The sequence below is a fragment of the Tursiops truncatus genome, chromosome X (genome assembly GCF_011762595.2).
Source record: "Tursiops truncatus isolate mTurTru1 chromosome X, mTurTru1.mat.Y, whole genome shotgun sequence".
In the NCBI taxonomy this organism is placed as follows: Eukaryota; Metazoa; Chordata; class Mammalia; order Artiodactyla; family Delphinidae; genus Tursiops; species Tursiops truncatus.
The window spans coordinates 87383527-87410177 of record NC_047055.1 but is presented as its reverse complement, the minus strand read 5'-3'; the positions used below and the strand labels follow the sequence as shown (position 1 = coordinate 87410177).

Sequence of the window (26651 nt, the reverse complement as noted above, 5' to 3'; positions counted from 1 at the left end):
TAGATTCCTCACTTCTCTCTACCTTCCCTATCTCACGCCTCTCTCCCATCTTCTGACTTTATGATCACTGTCACCTAGCATTTTTTCTTTTAAAATCAGCTTTATTAAGGTATAATTTACATACCATAAAATGTATCCATTTTAAGAGTACAGTTTCCTAAGTTTTGACAAAGGTACACACTGATATAACCACCACCCCAGTCATGACATATTACATTCCATCACACAGAATGCACCTTCATGCCCCTTGAAGTTAATACTCAACACCACTTCGGCCCCAGGCAACCATTGGCATGCTTTTTGTTATTATAGATTAGATTTGTCTTTATTAGGGTTTCATATAAATGGAATCATACTGTATATACCCTTTGGCGTCTGACTTTATTTGTTCAGCATAATGATTTTGCAATTCATTCATGTTATTGAGTGTATCACTAATTTGTTCCTTTTAAATAGTGAATACTATTCCGTGGTATGACTATACTGTAATTTGTTTATCTCTATACCTGTTGATGACAGGTGGTCATTGTTTGGTTATTATGAATAAAGCTGCAGTGAACATTCTGATATGTCTTTGTGTGAACATATGTTTACATTTCTCTTGCGTAACTCACCTAGGAGTGGAGTTGCTGGTATAATATAATCAGTGTTTGCTTATGTTTCTTATAATTGCCAAACTGTCTTCCAAAGCGGCTGTATTATTTTACATTCCTAACAGCAATACATGAGAATTTCTGTTGTTCCAAATCCTCACCAACACTTGCTATCGTCAGTCTCTTTAATCTTTGCTATTGTAGTGGATGTATGAGTTTAAGTTGCATTCCTCTGATGAGTAATGATAAGTATCTTTTCATGTGCTTATTGACCATTTGTACATTTTTGTGAGTTGTCTATTCAAATATCTTTCCCATTTTTTATTGGGTTGTTTGTCTTCTTTTTATTGAGTTTTAAGAGTTGTTTATATTTGCTCTATACAACTCCTAAGCCAGATATATGTATTACTGATATTTTGTTCCAATCTGTGCCTTGCAATTTTTTAAAATATTTTTTTAACTTTTATTTTATATTGGAGTATAGCCGATTAACAATGCTGTGATAGTTTCAGGTGCACAGCAAAGTGACTCAGCCATACATATACATGTATCCATTCTCCCCCAGCCTCCCCTCCCATCTAGGCTGCCACATAACATTGAGCAGAGTTCCCTGTGCTATACAGTAGGTCCCTGTTGGTTATCCTTTTTAAATATAGCAGCGTATACATGTCAATCCCAAACTCCCTAACTATCCCTTCCCTCCACCCTGCCCCCCACTGGTAACCATAAGTTCATTCTCTAAGTCTGTGAGTCCGTTTGTGCCTTGCAATTTTATTTTCTTACTGTTGCCTATCAAAAGGCAAATATTTTAATTTTGATGGAGTCTAATTTATCATCTTTTTCAAACTTTTAGTATTTTTTGTGATCTGTTTAAGAAATCTTTGCCTACTACAAGGTCACAAAAATTTTCTCATATTTTCTTCTATAAGTTTTATTATTTTAGCTTTTTCAGTTTAGGTCTATGATCCATTTTGTGTGTTTAATGTAAGGATTGATGTTTATTTTTTTCAATACGACATTCAGTTGTTCTAGAACCATTTGCTGAAGAGACTTTTTTCCCACTGAATTTCCTAGGCACATTTATTAAGATCAATTGATTTCATATATGTGAACCTATTTCTGGATTCTCTATTCTGTTCAATTGATCTATATGTCTTTCTGTTTTAAAATGAAGGTTTTATTATTATTTATGTATGGTGAGGTCAACAGATCCAGAGACAACTGCCATTGAAAATAGTTTGTAACTCACAGTTCTCAAGAGGAGGAGGCATGCCACACCACGTAGGGTCACACCAGGGAGCACCAGGGTCAATCACGAGGTAGAATTTGTGAGGAGGAAGCATGGGCAAGAGACTTTATTGTGATTTTCATGGAAATAATGGGTGAGCCAGAGTAATCAGGCTGGGGAGGTTTAGAATTAGCTAGTTTGAGTAATTTCAGCTGGCTCTGGGGTGTAGGGAGTTGCCTGGTACCCAGCCCTGAGGTGATTTGGGCATGGGGCTAGTGGCTCAACCTGTGAGATCGTGATGAAGGAGATAATTGGTGGATATGGGCTCTGGATTGGTTGTTTTGCATATGAAAGGTACGTTAAAGGGAAGTCATTTACTGCCTCTAGGAAATAACTAGGCCTGGGAGGGGCAGTCTCTCCAGGATCAGCAAGGCATCGGATGCCAGAGCATCAAGAATACAGAAAATAAGAAAATATAGTTAATACACTGTCCTTTTGCCAGACCCATACTTAATTACTGTAGCTTTTATAATGAGTCTTGAAGTCAGGTAGGGTAAGTTCTCCAGCTTGGCTATTTAAAAAAATTACTTTAGCTCTTCTAGGTCATTTGCATTTCCATATAAATTTTATAATCAGTTTGTAATTTTTTTGAAAAAGCTTGCTGGGATTTTGGTATTAATTCTGTAGATCAATTTTAGGAGAACTGACATCTTAATAATATTGAGCCTTTGAATCCATGAATATGGCAACTTCCTACATCTATTTAGACCTTTGATTTCTTTCAGCAATGTTTTATAGCTTTCTGTTTAGAAGTTTTATGTATCCTCCATTAAATTTATCCCTAAGTATTTAATGTTTTTTGATACTATTATAAATGGCATTGTGTTTTTTTTATTTTCAGGTGGTTCATTGCTAGTATAAATTGCTAGTGATTTATTTTTGTATGTTGACTTTGTATCCTGAGGCATTTCTAAATCCACCTATTAGTTTTCTTGTAGGTTCCTTGGGGTTTTTCATGTAAGTAATCATCATCACTTTAAGGGCACTTTTACTTCTTCCTTTCCAATCTCATGATTTTTATTTCTTTTCCTTTCCTTATTTCAGTCTAAGACCTTTAGTTTGATGTTGAATAGAAGTGTTGAGCATGGGCATGCTTGCCTTGTTCTGATATTTGGGGCAGAAAGTTCATACCATGAAGTATGATGTTAGCTGTAGGTTTTTTGAAGCTGCCCTTTATCAGGTTATGTAAGTTCTTTCTAATCCTAGCTTATTGAAGAGGTTTTCTCTTATCATGGTTACATATTGTATTTTGTCAAGTGCTTTTTCTTCATCTTATTAGAGTGATCATATGATCACTTTTATTTTGTTAATATGTGAATTTATTTATTGATTTTCAAATGTTAAATTGACCTTGCATTTTTGAGATAAATACTAGTTGATTTTGATTTATTAACCTTATTATATCAATGCATTGTTGGATTCTATTTACTGATTTTTTAAAAAATATTGGCATTTTTCATGAGTGATATTGGTTTGTAGTTTTCTCTTCTTTTGCAATATCTTTGTCAGGTTTCAGTATTAGGGTTATGCTGGCCACAAAAAAAATGAGTTGTGAAGTTTTCCCTTCTCTATTATCTGAAATAGTTTGTGTAAGATTGTTACTTTTTTTACTGTTTCATGGAATTCACCAGTGAAACCATCGGGCTTGGAATTTTCTTGACGAGAAAGCTTTAATAACAAATTCAATTTCTTTAATAGACATAAGGCTATTCAGATTTTCTGTTTCATCTTTTGTCAGACATAGTAAGTTGTATTTTTTAAGGAATTTGTCTATTTCCTTTATGTTGTCTAATTTAATTCTGTTGTGGTCTGAGAAAAGAATATATTTAGCTGTTGATGGGTGTTGTGTACTAATACTGTATATATATATATATATATATATATATAATCTATATATAGATTTAAAGTTGGTTGTGTGTTGTTGAGATCTGTTGCTTTATGGAATTATATTCTACTTTTTCAATCAATTATTTGTAATTATAGGGGATTAAAACTGACAACGAGATTTTAAAGTTTATATGGATATACAAAGGACCTAGAATAGCCAACACAGTCTTGAGAAAGAAGAAAAAGTATGAAAGATTTACACTACCTAATGTTCAGATTTACTATAAAGCTACAGTAATTCAGACAGTGTAGTATTGGTGTAAGGACAAACAGATATATAAATGGAACAAAAGAGAGTCCAAAAATAGACCCACATGTATATGGACAACTGAGTTTTGAGAAAGGTGCAAATACAATTCAGTGGGAGAAAGGAACATCTTTTGAACAAATTGCACTTGAACAAATGGATATTAGTATCAAATGGAAAAAACCTTGACCCAAACCTCACACTATATACAAAAATTAACACGAGCCATAGTAGGACTGAATTGTTTCCATTGGACCAACCCATCTAACAGATCAAAAGTGTTAATTCTATCCATCTCTTTTTTTTTTTCGGTACGTGGGCCTCTCACTGTTGTGGCCTCTCCCATTGCGGAGCACAGGCTCCGGACGCACAGGCTCAGCAGCCATGGCTCACAGGCCTAGCCGCTCCGCGGCATGTGGGATCTTCCCGGACCGGGGCACGAACCCGTGTCTCCTGCATCGGCAGGCGGACTCTCAACCACTGTGCCACCAGGGAAGCCCCCAAACTGTTAATTCTGGAAAATATATTTTAAAAACTACTGAAGACACTGGAGAGTGACCAAAAGAACATTTTTCTAGGTCATCATATATTGAGTAATTTTGGATTGTATCTTGAACATTATCAGTGTTATGTTGTAGTAACACTATATTCTGTTACACTGTTCTGCGTTTTTTCACAGTAGGCAATTAACCAGGTTATACTCAAATCGGAGATGCTGTCTCACCTAAGGTGGATAGCAACTCAGATCTCTGTTCAGACTTCCTCTAACTTCTGACTTCTCTCCAAAATCTGCTTGCTTTTATTCACTCTACCAATACCTGTTTTGTTTTGTTTCTCTAGAGCTTACAGTTACTGTCTGTAGAAGAATTTTTGTTTAGGAGGTTACTTCTCCATACTAGAAGTGGAACTCTTACAGTTGATCCTTGTACATTTACCGTGTATTCTGAGACCTTGCTAATAAATTCACTCATTAATTCTAGTGAGTCTTTTTGTAAATTCCTTAAAATTTTCTGTATCCATTGTCATGTCTTTTTATCATTTCCTTTTTAGTCTGCATGCCCTTTATTTTTATTTTATCTTGTTCCCAATCTGAAGGCAAAGTCTTTCAGTCTTTCAGCATTAAGAATATTAGCTGTGGTTTTCCTTAATTAATTTGTGGCAATTTATTTTTATTCCTAGTTTGAAGAGTTTTTAACATGAATGGATATGAGATTTTCAAAATGCTTTTTCTGCATTTATTGATATGAACATTTTATTCTGGTAATGTGATGAATTTCACTGATTTTCAGATGTTAAACTGACCTTGCATTCCCAGGATAAACCTTACTTGATCATGATGTATTATCTTTCATGTATTTCTTGATTCAATTTGCTAGTATTTGGTAAGGGTTTTTATCTCTTATGTTTCTGAGAGATATTAATCTTTAGTTTGGGGGGATTTTTTTCATCTTTGATTTCAGTATCATGTTAATGCTAACCTCATAAAATGAGTTGAAATTCCATGCCTGCTCTGTCTTCTGGAAGAGTTTGTGTAAAATTGCTATATTTGCTAGGATTTTTCAAAGTTCACTCCTCTGTTCAGTGATTTTGTATAAGATTGCTATAAATTTTATAATTTTTCCTTAAATATATGATAAAATTTACCAGTGAACTCATCTGGGTCTGAAGTTTTCTTTGTGGGATTATCTTTAATTTCAAATTCAGTTTCTTTAATAGATATAGGAATGTTCACATTTTCTATTTCTTCTTGTTTTGATAATTTTTCTTTCAAGGAGTTTGTGCATTTTATCTAAGTTGTCAATATTTGACATTCAGTTGTTTCATAATATTCCTGTATTATCATTTTAATGTCTGTTGTATCTTCAGTAATGTGCCCTCTTTCTCTGAAATTGATAAAATTTCAGTTCAACAGGATTACAAAAATATAAATTTGTATGCACTTAATAACATAGCCTCAAAATATATACAGAAAATATGGATTATACTAAAAGGAAAGATAAATACACAATCATAGTTGGAGATTTTGATATGCCTATCTCAGTAATCGATTTTTATCTGTTTACAGACAAAAGAGTCTGTAAAGATGTAGAGGATTTGAACACAATAAACCAGTATGACCTAACTGACATACATAGGTCACTCCATCCCACAACTGTAGATTACACGTTCTTTTCAAGTGCATGTGGCACACTGACCAAAATAGACCCTATTTTGGGACATAAAGCTAATTGCAACAAATTTCAAAGGATTGAAATCATACATTATATGTTCTCTAGCTACTGTTGAAATAAATCAAAACTCTGAACAGAGAGACAATTAGAACATCCAAATGTTTAGAGAGTAAGCAGCATATATACACATAGCTCATAAGTCAAAGAAAAAACCACAGTGGAATTAGAAAATATTTTGAGCAGAATGATAATGAAGATATGACACATCAGGGCTTCCCTGGTGGTGCAGTGGTTGAGAGTCCGCCTGCCGATGCAGGGGACACGGGTTCGTGCCCCGGTCCGGGAAGATCCCACATGCCACGGAGCGGCTGGGCCCGTGAGCCATGGCCGCTGAGCCTGTGCGTCCAGAGCCTGTGCTCCGCAATGGGAGAGGCCACAACAGTGAGAGGCCCGCGTACCGCAAAAAAAAAAAAAAAAAAAAGATATGACACATCAGAACTTGTGGGATGAAGCTGAAGTACCACCCAGATAGGAATTTATTGCTTTATATCAAGATGGTAGAGTAGGAAAATCCTGAGCTCATCTCCTCCCACAAACACACTTAAATTACAGCTACACAGAGAACAACTAACTATCTCCGAGAATGACATGAAGACTAGCAGAACAGATTTTCTACAACTAAGGATATAAAGAAAAGGCCACATTGAGATATGTAGTAGGGGCAGAGACACAGTCTATTCAGAACCCACACACCCAGTATGATGACCCACAAGCAAGAAGGTATCATAACTGCAGAGGTCCCCCTTGAAAAGTGAGGGGTCCAAGCCCCACGTTGCACTCTCCAGCCCAGGATACCTGCACTAGGAAGACAAGTCCCCCAACATCTGGTTTTGAAAACCAGTGGGGCTTACATCTGGGAAAGCTGGACGGCTGTCAGAAACTAAGACTCCACTCTTGAAGGGCTCACATACAGACTTACTCTCTCTGAGTCCCATTGCAGAGGTAGCAGCTTGAAAGTGCCTGGGTTATACGAGAATGAGATTCACTGACTAATTTTAGAGCATGTGCCAGAGGGGCAGGGATCTAGTGGAACTTTCTCTAGGGACAGAAGTGCTAGTGCATTTTTTTTTGCTCTCCTTCCACCTAGCTGGCCTGGTGCTGGCAGGTACCATTTCTGTCACTCTCCCACTCTCCATTAGCCTCACTAACACCATGCACCCAATGTTCCTCTAAGGACCCACCCCACTCCACCCAGTGGGCAGCCTCAGCTGGCACCAGTGCCCCCCCCAAAGTGGGTCCTGCTCCAGGGGGCCATTCCACCCTCCAGCATGCTCACAGCAATCATGGCCCAACCACAACAGGTGAGTACATGCAGCCCACACAGGATACCCCTGGAGCACCTGGTTCTGGTGACCAGGGGGGATTGTATCACTAGATATTAAGAAGATATTATGATGAACTTTATGCTAACAAATTTGATAACTGAGACGAAATGGACACAATCCTAGAAAAACACAAGTTATAAGAAATGTCACAAACAGAAAGAGAAAAATTTTAGTAGTCTTTTTATCTATTAAAGAAGTTTAACCTAGAATTTAAAACCTCTCTCCATTGGTAAATTCTTCCTGTCGTTTAAAGAAATAATACCAGTATCGTACAAGTTCCTTTGGAGAACAACAAAACCAAAAAATAATATTTTCCACCTCATTTGATAGTAAATTGAACTATATTAGAATAAAAAATTACTCTTCTTGCAAAGGTATCATCATGGTCAGAATGGTGGTCACCTCTGGAGGTCAGTAATTGACTGGGAAGGACCACAAGGAAACTTCCTGGGATAATTAAAATATTTTATATTTTCATCTAGGTGGTGGTTACATGGGGTATAATATGAAAAAACTCATGAGTTCTACATTTAACATCTGCATTTTACTGTATAGAAATTATACCTCAATAAATGAAGAATTTCTTATGCAGATCACCTTATGAGCCTGTGAGATTACTCCTTGGAGATATTTATATAGGAATGGTATTGCTTGATCATTGGAGTATACATGCTGTACACAAGTGTGCCCATTTCACCACATCTATGCCAGTACTTGGCATTACCCAGATTTCTTATTTTGTGGCCAATCTAATGGATGTAAAGTGGTATTGTGGGATTTTTTCCCCTTTTTAATATCTGTTATCCATTTGGGTTTCCTCTCCTGTGAATTTCTTGTTCCTATTATTTTATCTTGTCTAACCATATAGTTTTTTTCTATTCTTGACTTGTACCTAATTTGCTCACTTCCTTTTCCATTGAGCCTTTTCCCCCCACTGAGATGCCACTGGCTATGGATGTTGTTTACTGGCTTCTGGATATTTGTTCCCGTAGTAATTAATTCAAAAGATTCTGAACACTTAAGCTTTTTATTTGTATTCTTAGGAGTTCCATATTGGCACCACTAGTTGCTATATTATAACTGGGCTTTAGTACCACACTTACCTACATATTAGACAATTCCCACAGAATATTCTACTTTATTCATCCTTACTTAGTATGTGAGGAATTGGCATTATCATTGCCCAAATCAGGAATCTTCAACATTCCAAACTTTGTCAGATTCTGCTGTTTCTTGTTTCTTCCCTCTTAGCTATCTTCTCCTACTCATTACTCTGCAATTCCTTTTTTTTCTTTTTAAAAGAATACTATTTAGATATCCTCTCATCTTAACTCCTAGTATCATCACCTAGAGCAAGTCTGTATTTTCTTATGCTTGGATTTGCAGATTCCATTCTTGTTTCTAGTTCATCTTAAATACCACTGATAGATTTCATTACCTGAGACACTGCATTTCTCTTTACCATTAGCTTTATGAAGTAAAGCTATTAATATTAAATATTAACTTTTTTGCAGTCCAAATGATTTTATTTTTTAAAATTTATTGAAGTATAGTTGATTACAACATTGTGTTAATTTATGCTATGTAACACAGTGATTGTTATACATATATACTTTTTCATATTCTTGTCTATTATAGTTTATCACAGGATATTGAATATAGTTCCCTGTGTCAATTACTCCATGTTATATAATACATGACCAATAGCTCTTCTCTCAGTGCCACCTACAACATGGCCATTTATTTCCAATAAAAGTTGTATCTGTGCAGTTTCCTTAATTCATGCTTTCCTCAGATTTTCACCTTGTCTTTAATGCCTACCAAATATAAAGTTCGTCTCTGCATCTAGTCTCTTTATTATTTTGTGCTTTGCCTATCTAGGCAATAGACACTTTCGTTTTGTTTCATCTCAGGTTATCGTCTATTACATAAAACTCCCCTTACCTACTCCAAAGTAATTGCTCTTTTCCGTTTCTGTTCCCCCAACACTCAGATGCTTCTGCCCCTAGTAATTTTGAAAGTCCCTGAAAATAAGAGCCTGTATCTTATTTTCATTATCCAAATACTAAGCACAAAGAAAATACCAATATTAACTAATCAAATTTGTGGGGGACAAGAATATGAGTATTTTGCTCTATTTCAGAAGGGTTTTTAAAAGTTCTACTGAGAGGAATTCAATGGAACATAGACTGCAATTGGAAAGTAAAGACAATGGAATCAAATATTTAAAAGTTTACTGTCTATGCATTGTGTTTCTATTTTTAAAACATTATTTATTTTGGCTGCTATTAGTCTATTAAAATGATTAGCAAAATGAATAGCACATAGGGTGTCTGCTTCTGAGGTTCAGAAAAAAGTCTCACTAGCAATATGATCAGATTAATTTTCAAAATAAAAGACTCAAACTATTTGATGAAGCATACATACATTTTTAAATGGCACAAAAGAAGATGCTAAGCAGGAATGGAGGAAGAGGATATGAACATATCATTTTATTTGGGAATAAACTGGACTTTTGTGAGGCATTTTTTTGAGTGGCAAAGAGAATGCCAGCTTGCATGTACAGTTCTTTCTAGACTGATGACTCTCCATTTATGTACTGTTCATTGAATATATGGGCTCAGGAAAGGTGTAGAGAAGCTTTTTATTGCAGGAGCAAATTTTTTACAATGAATATTGGTGTTGGTGATCTAAATATTGTCCAATACAGCAGGGGGTTAGAAGTTAAGTTCTATTTATGTTAGACATTTTATATAAATTTAAGTGTTAAGTAAAGTGAGAAGTGAAGCCACTGCTAAAACCAAGCCTAGGAATCCAGGACTTAATAACTTACAAATAAAGTAAAGCCAAATGTGTGAGAATAAAATGCAACTTAAGAATAAGAGGAGGGGGCTTCCCTAGTGGCGCAGTGGTTGAGAGTCCGCCTGCCGATGCAGGGGACATGGGTTTGTGCCCCGCTCCGGGAAGATCCCACATGCCATGGAGCGGCTGGGCCCGTGAGCCATGGCTGCTGAGCATGCACGTCCGGAACCTGTGCTCTGCAAAGGGAGAGGCCACAAAAGTGAGAGGCCCACATACCACCAAAAAAAAAAGAAAAAAAAAGAATAAGAGTGGGAAGAGGCCTTCAAGATCGTGGAGGAGTAAGACGTGGAGATCACCTTCCTCCCCACAAATACATCAGAAGTACATCTACATGTGGAACAACTCCTACAGAACACCTACTGAACGCTGCCAGAAGACCTCAGACTTCCCAAAAGATATATATTATTTTCCTTTTTCCCTTGCAAAAATTCCCTTGCAAGTGTGTATGTGTATGCTTCTTTGTGTGATTTTGGCTGTATAGCTTTGCTTTTCCATTTGTCCTAGGGTTCTGTCTGGTTTTTTTTTTTTTACACTATAGTTTTTAGCACTTGTTATCATTGGTGGATTTGTTTTTTGGTTTGGTTGCTCTCTTCTTTCTTTTTTTTATTACTTTTTAATTTCTTTTAATTTTTAATAGTTCTTAAAATTTTTTATTTTAATTTAATTTTATTTTTTTCTTTCTTTCTTTCTTTTTTCCTCCCTTTTCTTCTGAGCCATTTGGCTGACAGGGTCTCGGTGCTCCGGCAGGGTGTCAGTCCTGTGCCTCTGAGGTGGGAGAGCCGAGTTCAGGACGTTGGTCCACCAGAGACCTCCCAGCTCCATGTAATATCAAATGGCGTAAGCTCTCCCAGAGATCTCCATCTCAATACCAAGACCCAGCTCCACTCAACGACCAGCAAGCTACAGTGCTGGACACCCTATGCCAAACAACTAGCAACACAGGAACACAACCCCACCCATTAGCAGAGAGGCTGCCTAAAATCATAATGTCACAGACACCCGAAAACACACCACCAGACAGGGTCCTGCCCACCAGAAAGACAAGATCCAGCCTCATTCACCAGAACATAAGCACCAGTCCCCTCCACCAGGAAGCCTACACAACCCACTGAACCAACCTTAGCCACTGGGGGCAGACACCAAAAACAACGAACCTGCAGCCTGTGGAAAGGAGACACCAAACACAGTAAGTTAAGCAAATTGAAAAGACAGAGAAACACACAGCAGACGAAGGAGCAAGGTAAAAACCCACCAGACCAAACAAATGAACAGGAAATAGGCAGTCTACCTGAAAAAGAATTCAGAGTAATGATTGTAACAGTGATTCCAAAATCTTGGAAATAGAATGGAGAAAACACAAAAAACGTTTAACAAGGACCTAGAAGAATTAAAGAGGAAACGGACAATGATGAACAACACAATAAATGAAATTAAAATTTCTCTAGAAGGAATCAATAGCAGAATAACTGAGTCAGAAGAACGGATAAGTGACCTGGAAGATAAAATAGTTGAAATAACTACCACAGAGCAGAATAAAGAAAAAAGAATGAAAAGAATTGAGGACAGTTTTCAGAGACCTCTGGGACAACATTAAACACACCAACATTCGAATTATAGGGGGACCAGAAGAAGAGAAAAAGAAAGGGACGGAGAAAATATTTGAAGAGATTATAGTTGAAAAATTCCCTAATACAGGAAAGGAAATAGTCAATCAATTCCAGGAAGCACAGAGAGTCCCATACAGGATAAATCCAAGGAGAAACACACCAAGACACATATTAATCAAACTACCAAAAATTAAATACAAAGAAAAAATATTAAAAGCAGCAAGGGAAAAACAACAAATAACATACAAAGGAATCCCCATAAGGTTAACAGCTGATCTTTCAGCAGAAACTCTGCAAGCCAGAAGGGAGTGTCAGAACATGTTAAAGTGATGAAAGGGAAAAACCTACAACCAAGATTACCCAGCAAGGATCTCATTCAGATTGGATGGAGAAATTAAAACCTTTACAGACAAGCAAAAGCTAAGAGAATTCAGCACCACCAAACCAGCTTTACAAAAAATGCTAAAGGAACTTCTCTAGGCAGGAAACACAAGAGAAGGAAAAGACCTACAATAACAAACCCAAAACAATTAAGAAAATGGTAATAGGAACATACCTATCAATAACTACCTTAAATGTAAATGGATTAAGTGCTCCAACCAAAAGATATACACTGGCTGAATGGATACAAAAACAAGACCCGTATATACGCTGTCTACAAGAGACCCACTTCAGACCTAGGGACACATGTAGACTGAAAGTGAGGGGATGGAAAAAGATATTCCATGCAAATGGAAATCAAAAGAAAGCTGGAATAGCAATTCTCATATCAGACAAAATAAACTTTAAAATAAAGACTGTTACTAGAGAGAAAGAAGGACACTACATAATAGTCAAGGGATCAAACCAAGAAGAAGATAGAACAATTGTAAATATTTATGCACCCAACATAGGAGCACCTCAGTACAGAAGGCAAATGCTAACAGCCATAAAAGGAGAAATCGACAGTAACACAATCACAGTAGGGGACTTTAACACCCCACTTTCACCAATGGACAGATCATCCAAAATGAAAATAAGTAAGGAAACACAAGCTTTACATGATACATTAAACAAGATGGAGTTAATTGATATTTATAGGACATTCCATCAAAAAACAACAGAATACACTTTCTTCTCAAGTGCTCATGGAACATTCTCCAGGATAGATCGTCTCTTGAGTCACAAACCAAGCCTTGGTAAATTTCAGAAAATTGATATCGTAACAAGTATCTTTTCTGACCACAACACTATGAGATTAGATATCAATTACAGGGAAAAATTCTGCAAAAACTACAAACACATGGAGGCTAAACAATACACTATTAAACAACCACGAGATCACTGAAGAAGTCAAAGAGGAAATCAAAAAAAATACCTAGAAAACAAATGACAATGAAAACACAACAACCCAAAACCTATGGGATGCAGCAAAAGCAGTTCTAAGAGGGAAGTTTATAGCAATACAATCCTACCTCAAGAAACAAAAAACATCTCAAATAAACAACCTAACCTTTCACCTAAAGCAATTAGAGAAAGAAGAACAAAAGAACCCCAAAGTTACCAGAAGAAAAGAAATCATAAGGATCAGATCAGAAATAAATGAAAAAGAAAAGAAGGAAACGATACCAAAGATCAATAAAACTAAAAGCTGGTTCTTTGAGAAGATAAACAAAATTGATAAACTGTTAGCCAGACTCATCAAGGAAGAAAGGGAGAAGACGCAAATCAATAGTCTTGAAAAAGGAGAAGTAACAACTGACACTGCAGAAATACAAAGGATCATGAGAGATTACTACAAGCAACTATATGCCAATAAAATGGACAACCTGGGAAAATGGACAAATTATTAGAAAAGCACAACCTTCTGAGACTGAAGCAGGAAGAAATAGAAAATGTAAACAGACCAATCACAAGCACTGAAATTGAGACTGTGATTAAAAATCTTCCAACAAACAAAAGCCCAGGACCAGATGGCTTCACAGGCCAATTCTATCAAACATGTAGAGAAGAGCTAACACCTTACCTTCTCAAACTCTTCCAAAATATAGCAGAGGGAGGAACACTCCCAAACTCATTCTGCGAGGCCACCATCACCCTGATACCAAAACCAGACAAATACGTCACAAAGAAAGAAAACTACAGGCCAATATCACTGATGAACATACATGCAAATATCCTCAACAAAATACTAGCAAACAGAATCCAACAGCACATTAAAAGGATCATACACCATGATCAAGTTGGGTTTGTCCCAGGAATGCAAGGATTCTTCAATATATGCAAATCAATCTATATGATAAAACATATGAACAAATTGAAGGAGAAAAACCATATGACCATCTCAATAGATGCAGTAAAAGCTTCTGACAAAATTCAACACCCATTAATGATAAAAACTCTCCAGAAAGTAGACATAGAGGGAACTTACCTCAACATGATAAAGGCCGTATATGACAAATCCACAGCCAACATCGTTCTCAATGGTGAAAACTGAAACCATCTCCACTAAAATCAGGAACAAGACAAGGTTGCCCACTCTCCCCACTGTTATTCAACATAGTTTTGGAAGTTTTAGCCACAGCAATCATAGAAGAAAAAGAAAGAAAAGGAATCCAAACTGGAAAAGAAGAAGTAAAGCTGTCACTGTTTGTAGATGATATGATACTATACATAGAGCATCCTAAAGACTCTACCAGAAAACTACTACAGCTAATCAATGAATTCAGTAAAGTAGCAGGATACAAAATTAATGCACAAAAATCTCTTGCATTCCTATACACTAATGATGAAAAATCTAAAAGAGAAATTAAGGAAACACTCCCATTTACCATTGCAACAAAAAGAATAAAATACTTAGGAATAAATCTACCTAAAGAGACAAAAGACCTGCATGCAGAAAACTATAAGACACTGATGAAAGAAATTAAAGATGATACAAACAGATGGAGAGATATACCATGTTCTCAGATTGGAAGAGTCAACATTGTGAAAATGACTATACTACCCAAAGCAATCAATGCAATCCGTATCAAACTACCACTGGCATTTTTCACAGAACTAGAACAAAAAAATTCACAATGTGTATGACAACACCAAAGACCCCAAATAGCCAAAGCAGTCTTGAGAAAGAAAAACAGAGCTGGAGAAATCAGGCCCCCTGACTTCAGACTATACTAAAAAAGCTACAGTAATCAAGACAGTATGGTACTGGCACAAAAACAGAACGATAGATCAATGGAACAGGATAGAAAGCCCAGAGATAAACCCACACAGATATATGGTCACCTTATCTTTGATAAAGTAGGCAAGAATATACAATGGAGAGAAGACAGCCTCTTCAATAAGTGGTGCTGGGAAAACGGGACAACTACATGTAAAAGAATGAAATTAGAACACTCCCTAACGCCATACACAAAAATAAACTCAAAATGGATTAAAGACCTAAATGTAAGGCCAGACACTATAAAACACTTAGAGGAAAACATAGGCAGAACACTATGACATAAATCACCGCAAGATCTTTTTTGACCCACCTCCTAGAGAAATTGAAATAAAAACAAAAATAAACAACAGAGACCTAATGAAACTTAAAAGCTTTTGCACAGCAAAGAAAACCATAAACAAGACGAAAAGACAACCCTCAGAATGGAGAAAATATTTGCAAATGAAGCCACTGACAAATGATTAATCTCCAAAATTTACAATCAGCTCATGCAGCTCAATATCAAAAAACAAACAAACCCAATCCAAAAATGGGCAGAAGACCTAAATAGACATTTCTCCAAAGAAGATATACAGATTGCCAACAAACACATGAAAGAATGCTCAACATCATTAATCATTAGAGAAATGCAAATCAAAACTACAATGAGATATCATATCACACCGGTCAGAATGGCCATCATCAAAAAATCTAGAAACAATAAATGCTGGAGAGGGTGTGGAGAAAAGGGAACCCTCTTGCACTGTTGGTGGGAATGTAAATTGATACAGCCACTATGGAGAACAGTATGGAAGTTCCTTAAAAATCTAAAAATAGAACTACCATACAACCCAGCAGTCCCACTACTGGGCATATACCTGAGAAAACCATAATTCAAAAAGAGTCATGTACCACAATGTTCATTGCAGCTGTACTTACAATAGCCAGGACATGGAAGCAACCTGAGTGTCCATCAACAGGTGAATGGTTAAAGAAGATGTGGCAGATATATACAATGGAATATTACTCCACCGTAAAAAGAAACGAAATTGAGTTATTTGTAGTGAGGTGGATGGACCTAGAGTGTGTCATACAGAGTGAAGCAAGTCAGAAAGAGGAAAACAAATACTGTATGCTAACACATATATATGGAATCAAAAAAAAGTGGTTCTGACGAACCTAGGGACAGGACAGGAATAAAGACGCAGACATAGAAAATGGACTTGAGAGAATGGAGTTGAGGATACGGGGAGGGGGAAGGGTAAGCTGAAATGAAGTGAGAGAGTGGCATGGACTTATATATACTACCAAATGTAAAATAGCTGGTGGGAAGTAGCTGCATAGCACAGGGAGGTCAGCTCCATGCTTTGTGACCACCTAGAGGGGTGGGATAGGGAGGGTGGGAGGGAGATGCACAAGGGAGGAGATATGGGGATATATGTATATGTATAGCTCATTCACTTTGTTATAAAGCAGAAACAAACACACCCTTGTAAAGCAATTATACTCCAATAAAGATGTTAAAAATAAAGAAAAAGAATAAGAGGATGAGATTTTATATGGGAGATGTGTTCAGAGTACAGTATCAAAATGACTAACAGGGGAAAACTGGATTTGATGATTCAGAGCATTCTCCGTATCTAAAAACTCTTGCTGGTAAGATAGTGTGTAATTCTTCATTTTACAATTATTATTGAGATTCGCATATGTCTCATGGACTATACTGCTAATGGAACAATCTGTGATTCCCACTCTGGGCAAGAATAGTATAATAATTGTGTTAAAGGTAATTCACAGTAGTAAAGAGAGCATTAGATACAGTGACTTAAATACAGAATTTTATTTCTCTCTTATATAAAGTCTCTAATATCACAGGCCATTGGAAAACCTAGTTGCTCCTGCTTATTTATGAATCCAGGTTCCTTCCACTACTCAACTCCACTGTCTCTTGGATTCTTTGTGGCATCTGCATGTTTGAATCCATGTTGCTGTCACGTCCAGGTTTTAGTAAGCAAGAGGGTAGAAGAAGGTATAGAGAAAACATGCCTACTGTTTCAATGCTCTGGTTTGAAGGTAGCACCCGTTTTTTTCTCTCACATTCTGTTTAGAACATTGTCACATGGCCACACCAATTTTCAAACGAGGTTGAGAAATGTTATATGACTGGGCAGCCATATGGCTGGCTACTACTCTGTTATTGCAAAAGAATGATGAAACAGATTCTAGTGGGCAGCTTTCAGTCTACCACAGTTGGTTTGTCATCTCTCTGATTTTGTACTTCTTGTTAAATATATATAATTTTTGTTCCAAGAAAACAATAACACCTGGATGGAGAGTTGGAGTATAGACATCCATTTATTGTTTGTATAGGTCAAGATGGCTGTGATCACAATATTTTTCCTATAGGCATGAATAAATTAATTTTTTCAGTTTTATTGAGATATAATTGACATACAGCATTGTATAAATTTAAAGTGTACAGCATAATGACTGGACATATATATATTGTGAAATGATTGCCACAGTAAGTTTAGTTAACATCCATATCATATAGATACAAAAAAGAGAAAGAAAAAATTTTTCCTTGTGATGAGAACTTTTAGGATCTACTCTCTTAGCAAATTAAACTGTTTTTTATCACCTTAATTTGATATTGTTGCTAATAAGCAAGAATCAGTGAGATAAGTGAGGATTTAGAATTGAAAGCTAATGAGGACTTAGACTCTGAGTCACCCCTTCAAGCCAAGCTAATGAGGACTTAGACTCTGAGTCACCCCTTCAAGCCTAGGCTCTCCACAGAAATTTCCCCTTTAAACCCTTGTCTGTTTAATCTTCTCTTCACCCTACTTGATATCCCCTACCAAAATAGAGCTAGATTGCTTAGCTGAACTCCAATCTCCAATACTGAATATATATATATATATATAAAATCATTCTGAACTTCACTTTCCTTATCTACAATGGTGAATAATAATAGAAAATACCTCATAGGGCTTTTGAAAGGATTAAATGAGTTCATATATATATATTTCTTAGAACAATGCCTGGAACATCATGTCAAATAAGAGCTTGGCACATAATAAGTGCTATATATGTATTTTCTGTCATTATCATCATCATCATCATCAAATTTACTGGTTTCCCTGTGTTCAATTTGGATTAATTTATGTGTACCTTTTAATCTTCTGCCATCTATTCTTTGTGTCAATTTTACTTTTTCATTCTGTTTTTAGATGAAAAGTTTGGGATTAAGACCTCACAAAAAAGAATTTCTGGAAAAGTTTCATTTCATAGTGAAATGGAGGGTGAAGATACAAGAGATGATTCATTGTATTCCATTTTAGAAGAACTGTGGCACGGTGCTGAACAGATAAAAAGCTATCAGGAAAACCAGAACAAACCTCTGAGTCATGCTGCTTTCATCAATAAGAAAATATTGAATACAGAATGGGATTATGGATATAAAGACAGTGGAAAATTTGTTCATCCAGGCCCAAATCGTATTCCTTCACAGAAAAGATCCCATAAACGTGACTCATTTGGAAAGAGTTTAAAGTATAATTTAGATGTACCTATTCATAATAAAAACAATGCAACAAAGAACTTTGATAAAATTATTGGACACGGTGAAGTTTTCACCCAGAGCTCTTCTTATACTAACCATGAAAATACACATACAGGAGTGAAATTCTGTGACAGCAATCCATGTGGAAAAGTCTTCAGCTTCAAACAAGCACTCAGTCACAATCTGAAATTTCCTGTTGGGGAAAAAGCAAATATGTGTACTGAACTTGGGAAGATCTTCACCCAGAGGTCACACCTCTTTGCACCTCAGAGAATTCATACTATGGAAAAACCTCATGAACTTAGCAAATGTGTGAATGTTTTTACACAGAAGCCACTACTCAGTATATATTTGAGAGTTCATAGAGATGAAAAACTGTATATATGTTCTGAGTGTGGGAAGGCGTTCATCCAAAATTCAGAATTAATTATGCATGAGAAAATTCATACTAGAGAAAAACCCTATAAATGTAGTGAATGTGGAAAATCATTTTTCCAAGTGTCATCTCTACTTAGGCATCAGACAACCCATACTGGAGAAAAACTTTATGAATGCAGTGAATGTGGGAAAGGCTTCTCCCTCAACTCAGCCCTCAATGTACATCAGAAAATTCATACTGGAGAGAGACACCACAAGTGCAGTGAGTGTGGGAAAGCCTTTACCCAAAAATCAACGCTCAGAATGCATCAGAGAATTCATACAGGAGAGAGATCCTACATATGTACTGAATGTGGGCAGGCCTTCATCCAAAAGGCACACTTGATTGCACATCAAAGAATTCATACTGGAGAGAAGCCTTATGAATGCAGTGACTGTGGGAAATCTTTCCCTTCTAAGTCACAACTCCAGATGCATAAGCGAATTCACACAGGAGAGAAACCCTATATATGCACTAACTGTGGGAAGGCCTTTACCAACAGGTCAAATCTCAATACTCACCAGAAATCTCATACTGGAGAGAAGTCTTATATATGTGCAGAATGTGGAAAAGCCTTCACAGACAGGTCAAATTTCAATAAACACCAGACAATTCATACTGGAGAGAAACCCTATGTCTGTGCTGATTGTGGGAGGGCCTTCATCCAGAAGTCAGAGTTAATTACACATCAGAGAATCCATACTACAGAGAAGCCTTACAAATGTTCTGACTGTGAGAAATCCTTCTCCAAGAAACCACATCTCAAAGTACATCAGCGAATTCACACAGGAGAGAAACCATATATATGTGCAGAATGTGGGAAAGCCTTCACTGACAGGTCAAATTTCAATAAACACCAGACAATTCATACTGGAGAGAAACCCTATAAATGTAGTGACTGTGGAAAGGGCTTCACTCAGAAATCAGTTCTGAGTATGCATCGCAATATTCATACATGAAAGTAAACCTGTTTCTTGAAAATGAGAAAACCTTATCACAGAAATCAGGTCTAAGTGTGTATTATAAAATTCAACCAAGACCGATCATATATGAATACATTGTATAATAAAAAGAATTCATCAGGCTGTTTCACCTGAGAGGAGAAAAATTATTTGGAAGAGACCCTCTAAGAATGCACTGAATGAAGGGGAACTTCCATATTTTCACAGCCTCACAAAATATAATAGAATTCATACCAGGGAAAATGCTGTCAGTTTGAGGCATTAGGAAAAGCCTTCCTGTACAAAGTATTATATAAGGCAAGTTATTATCAAATTCTTTATAGATGGAGTATGCAAAATCATATAAATGACTGTAATGTTTACTGTGTTATATTAAGCAATTTAAAGTGGCAACAAAACAAAAGGTAGGACAACAAAATGATATATTTAATGTGTAGACCTGCTCTCAGTTCTGTAGAGTATTTGCAGCAGAACACATTGCACAATGGGAGGAATAATTGAATTGAAAATTTTTTTTGGATTTAATGTAATTGTGTCTATCAAATATGTTTCCTATTGAATATTTTGCTCATGTGAATCCACAGTTTTAAAGTCATTATGGTTTTATATATACACACATCTGCTGATACAATTTTACACGAATACATACATATAATCCTATCATTCATACTGGTTTCCATGACATCGTATTTTTATCTTCCTTCATTGTGGTACAATGCAAAATAGCCACAGATCTCTCCCATCCTTTTATGCACCCCCCTTTGTAATATTACTCTGTTGTTTTTCTTATTAAGAGGTGGAGCTCTCTCTCTACTCCTTGACTCTGAGCTTGGCCATGTGACTTGTTTTGGCCAATGTACATTAACAAAGAGATTCAAGAAGATGCTGGGGAAGTGTGTAAAGCCTGCCTCGAGTCTTACCCTCTCTTGCTGCTCTTTGGAATTCCAAGACCTTCATGTGAAGAAACTCAGATTACTGAGGGATGAGAAGCCACATGGAACAGAGATGAACCAGGCCAGCTGAAGCCCCTTAGACCAAATGCCAGACATGGGAGTGAGGCTTTCATCAACCTCCAGCCCCAGCCACGCCAGCCCACACCAGAAGAGCCACACCAGTTATCCCAGCCAACCTGGAGAATTATGAGATAAATAAAATGATTATTGTTTTAAGCTACTAAGTTTGGGGTAGTCTGTTGCACAGCAAATGCTAAGTAATACCTAAAAGTGTACGTCTACTGGGGGTATTGTTTCAAAATATAAGACGTGACATTAGCTTTGGGCCTGGGCAGCAGGCAGAGACTGGAAAAACAATGAGGAAAACTGTTAAGAAAGGCTGGAAAAGATGACAGTCTGTGTTGTTTAGTAAGGGAAAGAAATAGCAAAACAGTCACCATCCTCTGTGGAAAGATAGAGAATGTACCAAATGAACTTGTGGATCTGGCTAAAGAGATTTCCAACAGAATGTTGGAATTATCAGTTTGCTTCTTTTAGCTGCATGTAATAAGATACAGAAAGAAAAGTATGAACTAAGCAAATAACTGTTCCATTTGTGAGCAGAATTCAGAAGAAATAACAGAAAAGCCAGGACTTGGCTGGGTTGAAAATAACTGCTTCACATCTCCAGTCTCTCCAGCCACCAAAATATTCTCAAGGTGAAAAAATGGCCCAAGGGTAGAGATCAAATCGTAGATGTGGTTCTAAGACCCTTTGTTTAAATGTGTGAAATATTTAAGTTGGAGTTTGGGAGACTCTCTCAGCTAAGTCAAACAGCTTCTTAAAACTTCACATTTTCCCAGTAGCCTGACACACTGCTCAAAGTAGGGAGGGTAAAAAGAATTGTTGATGTCGCATTTGGGACATGGAGTAAATACAAACCAGATTCATAGAAACTTGTAACATTTTTAATAGAGTTTTACTAGCAAAACTACCTCCAGGTTGGACTTAAAGGGACTGAAACAGTCCAAAATGAAAAGTGGCCTCTGGACTCCCCTCTCTAACTTCTGTGAACAGGAAGCAAGCTGAGAAAGTTACTCAGCTGCAAACATGGGCCATTTCTTATGGGAAAAGAAGGCTGTCTCAGAAGACCCAAGAACGATGTACTAAAATGGACTGGGAAGCCATTCCCAGGTAGAACCGTGACCTAAGCAAGAAACATTATTTGCCCCTGGGGCAGGGAAACCTGACAATTTTTGCTCTCTGGGATTTCAGAATTATTATGGAACAGTGACATATGTGCCTCTTGTTCCTCCCCTTTTTGAATGGGAGTATCTGTTGCAGTTATCTTGTCCCTATCTCATTATTGTATTTATATTTATGTGTGTGTGTGTGTTGGGTTGGGGGGGTGGTCATATAACTTGTCATTTAACTCACAGGTCTCTGGATCAAGAAACTGAGAAACTGCACCCAAGGAGCCTCAGCCATATCTGAACCTGAGGCAGAAGACTTAAAGTCTTAGATTTGAGCCTGATGCTATAATTTGGGATAAACGTTTAGAGGTCTTGGAATGGAGGTGAACATATTTTGCATGGTATGATAATGTAAATAATTTATGACCAGAAGAGAGACTGTTAGACAGAAAATGCTACAAATTTCTATCCTTATATGTATGCCTGTTTTCAGTCATTATTTTGCTTTGTGTTTCAGTTGGGATAATTTCTATTAACCTATCTTCAAGTTCACTGATTTTTAACCCCTACCCTGGCTCTGTTAGATCCACTGATGAACCCATTGAAGGCATTCTTCATCTCAGTTATGTTTTCTTTTCATTTCTAGTATTTCCATTCTCTCTGCTGAAATTCCCCATCTGTTCATACCTGTTGTTTACATTTTCCACTACCCTCTTTAGCATATTAATTAATCATTGTTATTTTAAATTCCCTGTTTGACAGTTCCAACAACTGGATCAACTGAGTCTGGATCTGTTGATTGCTTTGTCTCTTGACAGTGGATTGTTTTCTCTTGCTGTTTTGCATGTAATTTTTGGCTGAATATCCAATGTTGTATGTAGGAGAGTAGAAACTAAGGTAAATATTTATTCCTGGGAGTAGATAATGGCTGCTTTCCTTATAGGTCATTAGCATAGGGGAATTGAGTCCATCTAGTCAGGATTTAGGCTGGGTTTAGGTTTTGTTGCTCTCTTTACCTACAGTGTGTCAATGACTTCAAATTTCTCTAGTGTTACCTTGTGCTTAGAGTAGGCACTGGTTTTCCAGATAATTTTTCTCAATATTCCTGAACCACCCTTGCCTTTAGGTGTTTCCTATGTGCCTGCATCTCAGAGAGACTCCCTCTCTATGCTCTTGCTTCTCCCTTAGTAGTAGACTTCTATTATTACCTGGGTCTTGGTGACCTGATGAGTGGGGGGACAGGAGTTGTCCTGGGCCAGCCTCAGTCTTAGGCAGGCCCTGTATCCCTAGGTCTTGGAGGGTGAGGCTTTTTCAGTGATCCTACCCTCCCCATTAGTATAAAGCCTTAAATGGTCTGGGCCTAGGATGGTTTCCTGCCCTTCCTCTGTGAGTGGAAGGTTTTTTTCCCTTTTCCTTTCCTCTAGCCACAGTGGATCTTCACCTATGTCCTGTGGGCAACAAGGTTTGCTGCACTTCCCCCAGTGGCTTAAGGCTTTTGTTTTGTAGGGGAATAGGGTCCCATTGGGGCTTTGTGCCATTTCTGTATCAGCAGCTGTCCCCTTGCAGGCCTACACCACTGAGAGAGGCTTTCTCCAATCCCACCCTATCCCCAGTGTTTCTTGTGAGCACCCAGTGGAGGTCTGTGGAGAAGAACCTGCAAATGGGGGCTAACTACCCCTAGGTCTGCAGCTCTCAGAGGTCCTATATTCTCACACTATCCCACACTCAGCCTTTAGAAATTTATTTAAAATTCTTGCTGAATTCTTACTGCTGGTGTGGTAGACCCATCTTCCTTCCTGCTCTGCCATAGGTGACCAGTGATAACTTCCTGTCTCCTTTGAGGCATTTGCCTTATATATCAAGCTAGTTGGTTGCTCTATGATGAGTTCAAGAAAAGTTATGATTTTGTAGATTACCTGAATTTTTTCTAATTATAAGAATGGGAGCTCTTTTCAGGTGTCTACATTCTAGCCAGAATCCAGAAGTCTGGATGGTCTCCTTTAGTCACTACCATCAGAATATATGCCACCTTTCAATATGACTTTGCCACTTCACCCAAGAGGTAGAGTCCATTTCTCCAGCCCTTGAAACTGGATTTGGCCACTTCTTTGGCCAGTAGGACATTAGCAAATATGACACAAGCAGAGGCTTGAGAAGTACTTGCACACTGAGGTTTGCCCACTCTTGCTCCTCTTTGAAATCCTGAGCCCAAGTGTGAAAAAGCCTGGATTATGCTATTAGAGGATGAGAGACTTTATGGAGCAGTGATGGAGCAGAGATGAGCCATCCCAGTTGAGGTGCCCTAGACCAACCATATTTCATCTGCCAGATGTGTGAATGAAGCCATTCTATCCATCTAGCCATGGTCAAGCCTACTGTGGTCGGCAGCCTCTGAGATGACCTTGAATTATCGCCACCTCCTGGTATCTACACCCTTGTGTAATTCTGTTCCCTTGAGTTTGGGCTGGATTAGTGACTTGGTTCTAGTGAATAGAATGAGGCAGAGGTAATGGGATGTCACGTCCAAGATTAGGTTACAGAAAGATGGGGGCTTCCAATTTGGATGCTGTCACTCTCAGAGGGTTTACTCTAGGGGAAGCATGAGGCAGCCCTATGGAGAGACCCACATGAGTGAGTTTTGGAGCATATTTTTCCAGTCTAGCCTTCTCATAAGACCAGAGCCTCAGCTTACAGCTTGACTGCAACCTTATGAGAGACCTTCAGCCAAAGGCACCCTTCTGAGCCTCACCTGAATTCCTGACCCACAGAAACCGTGAGATAATAGATGTTGTTTTAAGCTGCTAAATTTTAGGGTAATTTGTTAGATAGTAATAGATTACAATAGTAATACACTGGCCTAGACTAGAAAAGCTCTGCCATCCACTCCACCCATCCCAGACGACTCACAGAATCGTGGATTAAAATGTTGATTGTTTTAAGCCACTAAGTTTTGGGTGGCTTATTACCGAGAAAAAGCTAACTAATACATTTATTATTTACTGAATTTCCTCCTCCACTATTTATCCCCAACAGATAACCAGTACTAATTAACCACTATGAACACTTTCATGTTTTAATCTGTGCTCATAATTGTATATAGATATACATATGTTACATGCTTATAATCAGACAGAAGCTGTATAAGGATTGTTTTCTTCCTTGATTTTCAAATATGGGATCATGTCACACAACTATCTCTGCTTGCTTTATTACTCAACAATAACGCATTTGAATGATTGCATGATAGTTCGTGGGGTGGATATGCAATAATTTATTCAACCATTTATATATTAAGATTTATTTATACACCCCCTTTTCAACTTAGGAGCAATGCTGTTCAAAATATTGAGGCAATTTGCATAGTGGTTGGGTAGATAGGCTCAGGAACCAGTCAGCTAGGGTTTCAATCCTGGTTCTACCAGTTACTAGCTATGTGACCTTGGACAGGTTAGTTAACCTCTCTGTCCTGATTTCTTCAGCTGTAAAGGATGGATGTTCACAGTAGTACCTATCTCATAGATTTGACATGAGATGTGTATAAACTTCCTAGGGCTGCTGTAATAAAGTACCACAAACTGAGTGGCTTAAAACAACAGAAATGTATTGTGAGGGCAGAAGTCTGAAATTAAGGTGTCAGCAGGGCCACACTCCCTCTGAAGGCACTAGAGAAGGAATTGTTTTGTGCCTCTCACCTAGTTTTTGGTAGTCTCAGTCATTCCTTGGCTTGTGGATACATCACTCCAGTCATACAGCCATTTTCTTCCCGTGTGTCTTCACATCGTGTTCCTTCTGCTAGTCTGTCTCTGTGTCTAATTTTCCCTTTTTTTTTTAATAAGAATACCAGTCATATTGGATTAGGCCCACCCTACTGGCCTCATTTTAACTTGATTACTTCTGTAAAGACTCTGTTTTCAAGTAAGGTCACATTCTGAGGTACTGGAGGTTAGGACTTCAACATATCTTTGGGGGGTACACAATTACTCATAACAAGAAGTTGATGCACTTATCTGTGTAAAGCACTTAGAACTATGTGTGGGGAGAAATTCTTGATGAATACTAGATACACCCCACTTCCTGAGCCTGCCAAGTCCCCCCTACCATTCTCTATGCTTGGGCAGGATTTGAGAGCTTGTGTGTGGTATCTTAGTCTCATCCAACTACCTAAAGAAAATGTTTAGAGTGACAGGGAAAGCAGGCCGAGGACCAAGGCTTGTGCTATCAGCATTTGAGGACCAGGCCAAGAAAGATTCATCTACAGAGCATAATGGGAAGGAACAGCTGGAGTGGTGAAAACATACCAGGTGAGCAAGGGGTTCACAGAGAACAGAGTGTTTCCAAGGAGTGTTTCAGTGGAGGA

General features: G+C 37.6%; 1 protein-coding gene across 4 annotated transcripts in view; it reads left to right on the top strand.

The window, feature by feature from the left end:
- Positions 1-21346, top strand: part of ZNF81 (zinc finger protein 81) — a 65485-nt gene extending 44139 nt beyond the window's left edge. For 3 of the 4 annotated variants that reach the window (XM_019943453.3, XM_073798935.1, XM_019943454.3), the window contains one exon: positions 18458-21346. In XM_019943453.3, the coding sequence (XP_019799012.1) occupies positions 18458-20166 (1709 nt within the window). In that variant the 3' untranslated portion in view covers positions 20167-21346. Of the gene's footprint in view, positions 1-6656; positions 11620-18457 lie in introns of those variants that run through there. The other variant, XM_073798936.1, reaches the window with a different exon arrangement.
- The last annotated feature ends 5305 nt before the right edge of the window (positions 21347-26651 follow it).